The following is an 11,139-nucleotide window of genomic DNA, read 5'->3' as shown; positions in this document are numbered from 1 at the left end:
AAAAAGTCCTGTGAAATGTCCCCTTTAAAACTTAGTTAAGACTGGTCACTGATTAGCCTTAACCACTTGCTAGTTCTTTACTTAGAAACAATGTTAATGCAACGAACACACTTGGGTTCAAACTATATTGTACATTTTGTTGTTCACCCATATCCAACTGGTTTACCATGCTGTGTGGATGGGTGTTTGGCGAAATTAGACTTATGAGGTGTCATGAAACATTTTGATTAAAAAAGTAAATGCAAAGTAAGAGTATCAAAATAAGGAGCATACAGTTACAAACATCTCTTTACGTAAATTTTGCACATGATTTCAAATGACATCATACAAACCAATTTTGTTGTTTTTTCCACATTTAAGGAGGACATTTTCATTACCGCAACGGTCCATGACTGGACTTGGGTTCTTTGACATGGAAATATTTATAATAAAAAATATATAAAAAGCTTCAGTGCATGTTATGCTATAAACGTTTACAGTAAAGAAACATGTGGTATTTGGTAATCATTGGTAAATGTAGAGACAATAATAAGGAATATAAATTTATCCAAGAAAAACTTTCTCATCCTCCGCAACAATTTTCAATCATTTAAGGAACTAACATTTTAAAAAAATTGTTGTAAGGGACATAATTGACTGTGACACTCAAGATGGCTACCAGGTAAGCAAGTTCTTATTTTTTCTCTTTTTTGAATGCTTATATTTAGTGTAATATAATGTTGCGGTAATGATAGCTTTTGATAATGATAATCTAAAAAAATGTAAATAATTCTAAAGGAAATATTTTTTAAATTCTCTTAAAATAATGGTTATAGTAAGTTCAGACCTTAATCTTATATGTGCAAAAAAAATTGGCTTCAATTTAAAAAAAAATTTATGCTGGACACCTTTCAAGTCTGGATTTCTTGAGAATCACCCGAATGTGTTAAACTGCAATAATCTGCACGGACATGGATGTCATGTTGCACAAAAAATTAGCAGACTATTAATCTAAATATTTTTATATGAATAAAAAAGAAAGAAAAGGGCACATTACAGGTTTAGTGGGCCTTTTATTTCACATTCCTTCCAAATGTACAAAAAACAGATCAAAAGAAAACATGGTATAAAAACATAATTCACCAAATCCCCTCCCCTTTTCCATGAGAAAGAAAACAAACTGTGGAATTGGTCTCAAAAGTGCATTTCTCTGGGGTACAGTAGAGGGAAAATAATCTCAATTTGACAAATCTGTACCTCTTCCACTGATCTAAAAATCACACTTGGTCTGGCCACCACAACCTTCAACACAGTGTTCCCAGAGCAGCAGGCCCAAGAGAGGGCTGGCATTGTATCAGAGCACTCTGTTCACTAAAGACTGAAATATAATTTACGCCTCCTGCAAAATTCCCTTCACAGAGTTATTGGGTTTTGATTGTTTATAACTCGGACTTCTTCTTCTTCTTTGATTTCTTGTCATCCTCCTGAACGTCCAGAGGGTTGGTGGCCTCTTTTTTCAAGTAGGAGATAAAGTCGCTGACCTCGCGACCACCCTGAAAAATCAAACAAAACGGATTATCTTCACTTCCACCTGCTGACAAAACACCAAAAGATGTATTTGCATAGCCAGAAACAAACCTCATATTTCTTTGGATTCTGCTTCTGACCGGCGGGAGAGAAAAAGATTGTCGGGAATCTGAAAGCAAAGAATGAGTAAAGCAAAACATCAATCACAAAAGAAATACAAAATACATGACACGCATTTAATATTGGCACCACTCTGTTACATACCCTCTAACTTCATATGGAGGAGGAACATCATTAGCAGTGGCATCCATCTTAGCAATTACAATGTTTGGATCATTGGCAAGCTGGAAAAAAAACAAGGACAGTAGTTACGCAACTGCAAACAAACATTGCGCCCTTAATCACAATATTTCATATCAGTTGATCTCCAAATTCTTACCTTCTCCCCAAGTTCTTTGTATTTAGGCTCCAAGCTCTTGCAGTGCCCACACCAGGGTGCGTAAAACTCGATGAGAACGTCTTTGCTGTCGTCATTTACAATCGAGTCAAAGTTCTCAGCCACCAGCACCTGAAACAAAATAACAATTGTTACGTGGACAATTGGCACGGATGGAAATCACAAGGAAGGTCAAAGATAAATTTTCCCTGACGCACCTTTACAGGGCCATCGTTGTTTTCGGGAATAGGCTCGGATTTGAGATAACGTTTCAGATTTCCATCGAAATAATCCTGCAGGAATTTCTCCAAGGCTTTTCCATCACGGCTGAAAAACAGAATATGATTTGCGAATCATTGCTTGTGCCTCGGTATCATTGCACTGGTTCATTTTCATGAAGGAATATAACCAGGTGTTCAGTCATGGCCTTACTCAGTCAATATTAAGGGGGATAGTTTGACCAAAAATGATATTAAACCCATGATTTACTCGTCCTCAAGCCATCCGAGATGCATATGTCCATCATTTCTCAGACTAACACATTTTTGTTATTTTAGAAAATGTCGTTGATCTTTCAGTTGTTAAATGTAAGGATATGGGGGCAACCTCATTTCACAAAAGCAATCCAACCGGCTTCAGGGGGATAAACAAATGCCTTCTGAGGGTAATCCGTGCGGTTTTGTGGTAGAAGTTTAAAACTTTAAAAAAAGATGGACGACGCGATGTCGCCTCCCACCACTTCAATTGAAGCCAAAAATGTCCGACCACGGTCGCTGCCATGTTACGTAAAAACATCAGTTTGGAGCCAAGGCATGCGCAGAAGGAATCGTCCGTGGAGCCAGATCGAGGCGGTGCCGCAATATCAAACTTCCGCCCAAACCCTCGCGGGACCAATTTAACCACGCCAATCATAACAACACACCCTGTTTCTATAGCATCAAATTACTAGCTAAAGTGAAACTTACCACAATTATGAACACTTGAACATATATCAGCATGAAAACAACTACTTGAAAGGCCCAAAACCATCTTTCGGAAACTTTTATTGGAAGTGTAAATAATTTATTATTTAGAGCCGAGTCCCATTTGTTTCAATGGAGAGGGCAGGGTTTATGACTTGTACTGCAGCCAGCCACGGGGGGGCGATCAAAGAGCCAGAGGCTTCACTTTTCAAGGCTTATGAGGCACACCCGGCGCGCACACTACGGTCATGACACTACCAAAGGCGCGCGCACACTACCAAAGGCGCACGCACTACGCTGATACTCTCTCTTGAATGTGGCGTTACCAACGCTAGTTATTTCGTTTATAAAGTTTTAACCAGTGGGGAACCTTCAGGGCCTAAAAAAATTAATAAAAATATTTTTTATAGTTGTAAAAATACTAATAAATAATAAAGTATTCAATAAAAATATGTTTTTACATTTTTAAATTTCTATTTAATTTAATTTAATACAATACATGTAATATATTTTCTCTCATCTACGTTCTAACGTTAAGCTTACTGTCAGGTTCATACCCAATCAGAATCGTCTGTCTCTATTAAGGCCCGGTAAGCTGGCTCATTCATTGGTTAGGACTTCAAGAATCCCAAGGAAGGCCAAGCTATGTGTTTTGGTGTGGAGAGTGACGGGCAAATCGACCAATCACGCTTTGATTTCAAGTGGGCGGGTAAAAAACAAAACATTGTAAGCCTTCATGAAGTCCTAATCATGCAACAAACTGGATGCGAGCTGCCGTAAAACACCAAAGAAGAAGAAGTCCTAATCATAGACCGTCTAATGGCCCGAATCTCTGCGGTGAGAGTGGTTGAGGTAAATGGCGGAAAACGTGATTGATGATGTGGTTAGCTTAATAGGGCTGAGGTAAAAACTAAATTACTTAAGCGGGTACTAGTGAAGAGCACAGCCGAGAGAAGCGCGTGCAGAGGAGCGCTTCACACATCAGACGTGAACACGAGAAAAATAATGGGTTTAATTATAATTTCACTTCCTGACAGTTTCACTTAAGGATAGTAATGACTGACAGGTGACGCCAAATTACATACAATATAATTACCCAACTAAATCTCAGAGAATGCAAAAACATTCACCGGGGCTCGGGCTAGGGATTTTGCGAGCCCTGGTTATATTATAACAGTTATAAGCCATAAGGAGGAGCACTGAGAACGCAGGGTGCTATATTTCCCCTTATGAAAAAAGACTAACAAGCTATCCTACAGCTAAATATATATTTACAAAAAATAAATTAAAGAACACAATTTAGGCTTGTTAAATGCAAATTTACAGAGCAGCAGAGTCTGTATTTGTGTTTATCAGTTAAAGTAATTTTAAACTTTAAAACTGCATTTAAAGGCAAACGATGCCTATTCTGTAATTTAACTTTGCGTGCTCAGAATTTGTACACGTTCACTGTATGATTTATCGAAATACGAATAGCCTAGTATTATATTCTGAATTTTTAAATTTATGAAAAACAAACTACTCTCAATTTATTTTGGTGTTTTTCCCCCATGCTCACTTGTCTCCGTTTTCCTGTTTTTAAGAATTAAGGCGGTGTAGTAAGTAGAACCTATTAGGGGTGTAACGGTACGTGTATTCGAACCGGACCGTTTCGGTTCAGGGCTTTCGGCACGGTGCGCACGTGCACCGAAAGGCCGAATGCATTTTGTGTGCGCCTGTGCGGAACATAATACGTGCGTTTCCGCACTAACATATTAAGTGGCGGAAGTCTCCGCGTTCAGCGCAAGTCTTCTGTCAAACATATAACATAATTCGGCCCGCAGAAAGATTTTTATTTACTTAGTTGTATATCCGTTTGATTATTGATGGAAACGTTTACGTGTCGTATCTAAAAGCGCATGTTAAACGCGTGTCAACGCGCTGCTTTGTTCTTTCATAAGTGCGTGAGAGGATGCACGTCTTTCGTTGCTACGCCTTCATGAGACGCGCTTTCTGTGACAGCAAGAATAAGGAATGCGTGATCAGATTTTTCATCTGCATATCACGTCAATCATATCATTGTCACAATGCGATCAGCTGGTCGGGACAGAGAAGAGCTGTAACCCGGGCTTACTCAGCTGTTACTCAGCTGCGGAGGGGTTCGTAAGTACAGTCACAGCTTACATTGACGACACAAGCAAAGATTAGGAGAAACGTGCAAAAGATCAAAGATGGCTATGTATGCAGCTCACTAATCTCAAAATGAGTGTATAATAAGTATATCATCATGTTGCTTGCTATGCAGTTACACATAGAGCAGTAATATTATTTTTATACAGAGATGGTACATAGCCAATTCAATTCTGTGAGTTAAACCATCCAAAATAAATCAAAACAGAAAATTTTTAGTGGCAAAAATGTAGGCTAATAGTTCATAAATGTATTCAGGAATTGAATTTGTTAGTTCAAGGTTTTAGTAGAAAAAGTTTAAGAGAAGGTTAAGATAAGAGTTACCTTCTGTTATAAAATAATGTAAAAAATAACTTTGCAGTAGTATTTTATTTATTATTTTTTCATTTTATATATATTTTATCTGTTATATTTTAATAAAGTGTTTAAAAAAGTGTAAACAAATTGTAAAAAAAAAAAAGTTTAAAGTAATAAACAACCTGCAGTTTAATGTTTGCATTTCTCCCTTACTGTACCGAAAATGAACCGAACCGTGGCTTCAAAACCGGGGTTCGCACCGAACCGTGATTTTTGCGTACCGTTACACCCCTAGAACCTATCCATTAAAATTGTGCCTTTCATTTATTGCGCCATGCGTAATTGCGCATGGAGAGGCATTTGCACTTCATTGCATATTTTGAAGGCCCAGCATAAGTACTCACGGTTCGCCACTGGTTTTAACTATGGATATTTCTACGACAAAACCGCACAGATTACCCTCAGAAGGCCTTTGTTTATCCCCCTGGAACCGGTTGGATTACTTTGTGAAGGATGGATAGACATTTTTTGGCCGGCATATTCTTGCATTTTATAAACAAAGATCCAAGACATTTTCTAAAATAATGGAAAATGTGCTTGTCTGAAAAATAATGGACATATGCCTCTCAGACAGCCTAAGGGTTAATACATCATGGGTTAAACTCTTTCCCCACCATTGATGAGTCATCTCATCAATCCACCAGGTGGCGCTCTTCCTGAACTTATAAAACCCGGAAGTATCGCCCTAGGGCAAACAGCTGTATGTACGTGTAGGTTTTGAGGATCGCTCTGAATCTGAACTCTATCAAAAGTCCTTCACAAAAATTCAATTATCTCAAACTTTTGCTCAAAATTTTGTTCTTTTGAAGAAACCTACCCATATTTGAGAGGTGATGAAAAGAGAGCAAATGAAGATAGATTGATTAAAAAAAAAAACCTTTCATCTGAGGGTCTGTTTTTTCATTTAATATATTGTATGTTTATATATTTAAAGAAGAGCATTTGGGAGGATTTTAACTTTTCTGAAAATCATGAAAATGCTAGCGGGGTAAAAGTTAATATAATTTTTGGCCGAACTATCCTTTTAAAGATATATTATTATATATTATATATTATTATTATTATTAATATACACTGTAAGGTCATCCCCCTATTAATACACGATCCTCCAACCATCAGTTAATACTTTCAATAACAAACAAATAATAAACTTATGAGAACTCTTCTTTCATGACGTATTTGTCACCCTTGGCAGTTCGGATGCCGACAACGGGCACCTCTCCGCTGCTGGCGTCAAGACCCAGTTCAGCCACGTCATGACCGAAACTGTTCTTACTGGCCACAGCAAAGTTAAGCTTCTTCCCCTGATCCAAGAAGCTCTTGGCCACCTTCATAACCCTGAAGAAAAAGATAAGATGGGTCAGACCCCGATATAAAATATTTATTCCACATACACAATTTTTCCCACTTTTCCCAGTCTTTTCTAGTCCTTCAATATGTTAATTATATGAGAGAGAGAGAGAGAGAGAGAGAGAGAGAGAGAGAGAGAGAGAGAGAGAGAGAGAGAGAGAGAGAGAGAGAGAGAGAGAGAGAACGAGCAATAAGGAAGGATTTAAGTGGTTTACAAAAATGTTAACAAATATGAAGTTTCAGATCTAGCTGTTTCTCCAGTAGTTGGATCCCTTAGGGTTCTTTTCATAGTCCACATCGTAATAAGCCACCAACAAATCTTTTCCTTTCAGTTGGTCTTTGTTGTCATCCGTCATGTGAGGACAGATGCCAAAAATGTTGTGGAAAAGGAAACAGACTACTTCAACAAATATTCGGGAAATTCGTAACTACATAAACTCTCTGAAACAACACAAACTGTGTGACCTCTATTCGATTTTAACATTTTTATTCCCAAACTTACATGTTGTCCTGAATGAACTTCTTGATCTTGGCGCTTGTGAACGAATCCTCAGAGAACTCCACTCTGCTGTCTTCAAATTTGTTGCTGAGGTGCGGTGGCCGAAACAAAATAATGCCCCTGGTAACACGCATACAAAACCACTTTTAAACTACAAGCAAGAAAACAGGACGTCCCTCACGATTCATTTTCGAGATCAAAAGTGAAACTGAAACAAGACACCACATACTTTCCATCAATGTCAAGTTTGTTCAGCAAGTCCTCAACGTTTGTGTGAGCAAACCGGTAGGACTCTCTGAAAGCACTGGCAGCCTTCAAAAACTCTCCCTGAGCGGCGCTTCCCCCATCAGCGAAGAAACCTGAGACATTGATATCCATTAGACAAATTCATTTCATTCTGTACAGGCCAAGAAAGGAATACTGATGCAAATATCAAACAAATCTGGTACAGATCAGGCCTCATCTGTAGCGGTTTACAAATCGCTCACCAACAACACTGGCATCACGATCCCCGATGAACTTCTCAAAGTCTGCCTCACTTTTGATCTCCACGGATGCTGGACCTGCCTGCTTCTTCAGATGGCTAACAATTCCATCTATTTGAATTATAATAATAAAAAGCTTGTGATACGACATCCTTTTAGGTGTGGTAACAGAGGACTGTGCTCTTGAGGAACGTACCGGCTGTCCTGGGACCATCGTAGCCACCGGAGTCCTCTCCTCCTCTGAAGATTTTCAGGGTCGGGTATCCGCTTACACCATATTTGCCACACACATTGGAATTGGCAGTACAGTCCACCTAAAACATTATGGTGAAAAACAATAATCACAATCCTCAATAGGGTCACCATAGAGAGTCATGGGAATCATTTTAACACAGGGGACATAAACGACTTAAAGATAAGCTCTTGTGGAAATGTACTAGGGATGTCAATTTATGCAATTAATGACTAACAGACAGTGTTTTAGTCCATGCGTCTATGTCAGAATAAAGGTTTTATTACCATCAAGTGTTCGTTTTTTAGTTGTTCACCTCGCTTTTCGAGTCATCGATACACAGTTTGTTGTAATTATATCAAAGAAGCACACAAGGGTACTTTTCCCATCATCACCTCCGTCACACTTTCAACAAAGATATTTATATTGTGGAGGTAGCAACCTTCCACATTCTACCATTAGAAAACCTATCAGGGTCAACTTGACTAGCATGTAGCACCTCAGCGAGTCAGTAATGATCAGTGATCTGTTGCAAGCATTCAGAGTATGCTTAGCATCGAGCATCACTGTGATCATGGGTAGTTTAACTCATGCGCGCTCGCTTCATTTTTTTTTCTCCTGCTGTATGTGTTTTGCACAGGCGTTGCACACACGTGTATGACCATCGTCAAGTTTTTTTCTATTGAATTTTTGTCGACAATTAATCAAAGACATCCCTAAAATGCACAGTAGCCACAAAATGTATATAAATGTGTAGGGATGAATAGCAATACCTTAGCAAGGGCAACAATGCCTTTCAGTCGAGTGGCGGCCGCCTCATACTCGGGTGCAAGACGTTTGCAATGGCCACACCTAAAAGGTAACAAGGTTTAATTATTTAATAAATGTGCTTGACCCAAAATTTTGTTACTCCCTTGTGTTTCCTAAATGCGTTTACAAATTTTAAACGTATAAAAAAGACAAATTTCTGCTAAAATTAGTTTCAATTTATAGTTAATACACTATGTGAAATTACAAAATAATAAAAAATGTTATACAATCCCTCAGAAAAACACTGAAGTATACTTTTGTAAACTTTAGTATAGTGTAATATATTAAAGTGCTTGCAAACAGAAGTTGTGATCGACTTTACTTCCATATTGTGACGTATATCTCCGAGTGAAACGGAAATATGAAATGAGGAAAATGGTGGGCGTGGCTTGTGTTTTCCACTGTGAACTGATTGGGTATAGAAAAGTGGGTGTTTCATTTAGAAATGGAACTAGCAGGACTGACAGATGGAGGGGTGGAGCTAATGTATGCTCCGCCCGAGCCATCTAACTGACGTCATCAGAAAATGATCCTCAATGGGGCAGAAGTACATTTTTCAGATTTTGTTAAAAGTTAATGAGCACACATTTATTAAAATAATAAAAAAATAATGACCCATAAAGATAATTTATTTATATCAAACACAGAATATTCCATTAAAAAAATAAGTCAGTTTTGATTTCATGGGGACCTTAAAGCAGTAACTACACTTTATTAATGTATTTTATAATATTAACTAAAGTAAATTATTAAAATGTTTTAAATACTGTAGACCTTAATATTTATTAAGGTAATGCTTAAAAACACTCCTAGTAACATTTCTAGTATCTAGGAATTAAAAAAAAAAACTAAAGTACACAACAGTATTTTTCATGTGGAAAGTCAAGACTCAATTCTTCTGTTTCAGTTCTGTTCAAGTTCAAGTGATTACAGCTGAACTACGTAATCCAGCGTTGTCCAATAGCATACGGACAACGAAACTTCATTGACCAATCAAAACGTTACAACAGAGTACGGCCGAGCCTCCAAACTTCCTTGTTACCGCCCTCATCTGCAACCGCAATCTGATAAACTAAACCTTACTACATACTTGCACATACATAAAATCAAATACACCTCACTTTGAAAACTTGCGCAAACGTGCGAGATTCAACAATTTTTACACACGTGACGATTACAAAATAACGAGATACCCGAGATTTGCACCGTTTGATGTGAAAATAGGGTTAAATAAGGGTTTAATGCAGGTTAAAACCAACTAGATGTGCACAATTAAACCAATAAATTTAAAGATTAGCTGTATAACTATAATGATGAGTGGCTACAAACAGGAAGTAAGTTAGTATGGAGCAGCATGGATTTATCCTTATCCCTATATTTTATTTTGACGTTGTTTTTTTTTTAAATCATCATTCCTCATACACATTCCCATATTCCTTTAAAAAAATGTCAAGAACTTGCATGCTTCCAACGTGACCTATGAAGCAGATTTTACTTTCCCTTTAGCAAGGCTAGCCTGTTTGTTTTATTCAAATATTATTCAAACCATTCAAATTATTGCCGTTTCCCAACACACATTTTACTGGCATCTGGAATTAAGTTAAATGAGCATATTACTTATAACTTAAAACGAATAAAATCATCAGATTACACTACATAGGCTAACTAAACACAGGTATACATGCTAATCCAGTACAAATGTAAAGTGCATGTAGGGAAGAACACGTGACTGCATGACTTTAACGCCAGATTCGTCTTTAACTCACCAGGGTGCGAAGAATTCAACCAGAATAAGATCGTGGTCTCCGATTTTGCTGTCAAAATCGTCATCTGTGAACTCGAGCACATCGCTTGCCCTCGCGGCCGTTGCGAGAGCGGCGATAAAGAGCAATCTCAACATGGTTTCAAACCCTGTAGACTTCAGTGCAAAAGTGAGGGGAGATGGTTAATATCCCAGCAGCTCTCTATTAAGTGCTTGTTTTTGAGCCGATGCTGTTTGAAGAGTGTCTCAGACAAGGCCCGCGGGATCTCTCGCTGTGCACTCAGTGAAAAGAAAGCGCAGAGGGACCAGCACGGATGTGCAAACCCGGAGCTCTTCAAAGCAACCAAAGTGTGGCATCTCACTATTGGATTTTCAGCCGCGTCATGCTGTTCCAATCAGCCAATCAGAGATCGGTAAATACATACTTCCGGGTAGAGATTTTCGCTTACCCAAATAAAAAAATATTGTAGTATACTTTAGAATTTACAATAGTACACTATAAAATTCATTTAAAGTTAAATTAAATTGGCTGTGCAAGTTTTAAATGATGTGATCAATAAATCATAAGAAC

The 11,139-nt window shown here is 38.0% G+C and overlaps 2 protein-coding genes across 2 annotated transcripts in view; both read right to left on the bottom strand.

The window, feature by feature from the left end:
* Positions 1-11,139, bottom strand: part of LOC129434396 (creatine kinase U-type, mitochondrial) — a 368,704-nt gene that overhangs the window by 334,885 nt on the left and 22,680 nt on the right. The window lies entirely within an intron of this gene.
* pdia3 (protein disulfide isomerase family A, member 3) lies at positions 1,033-10,914 on the bottom strand. The gene is made up of 13 exons (XM_073868765.1): positions 10,573-10,914; positions 8,770-8,848; positions 7,961-8,078; positions 7,768-7,875; positions 7,509-7,638; positions 7,290-7,399; positions 7,033-7,162; positions 6,586-6,771; positions 2,161-2,269; positions 1,946-2,074; positions 1,771-1,850; positions 1,618-1,675; positions 1,033-1,532 (listed from the first exon to the last, which is right to left on the bottom strand). Exons 1-13 carry the CDS (start codon positions 10,704-10,706, stop codon positions 1,419-1,421), a joined length of 1,485 nt encoding a protein of 494 aa, XP_073724866.1. The 5' UTR covers positions 10,707-10,914; the 3' UTR covers positions 1,033-1,418.

The sequence above is a fragment of the Misgurnus anguillicaudatus genome, chromosome 6 (assembly GCF_027580225.2).
Source record: "Misgurnus anguillicaudatus chromosome 6, ASM2758022v2, whole genome shotgun sequence".
In the NCBI taxonomy this organism is placed as follows: domain Eukaryota; kingdom Metazoa; phylum Chordata; class Actinopteri; order Cypriniformes; family Cobitidae; genus Misgurnus; species Misgurnus anguillicaudatus.
This window is presented reverse-complemented; position numbering and strand designations above follow the sequence as displayed.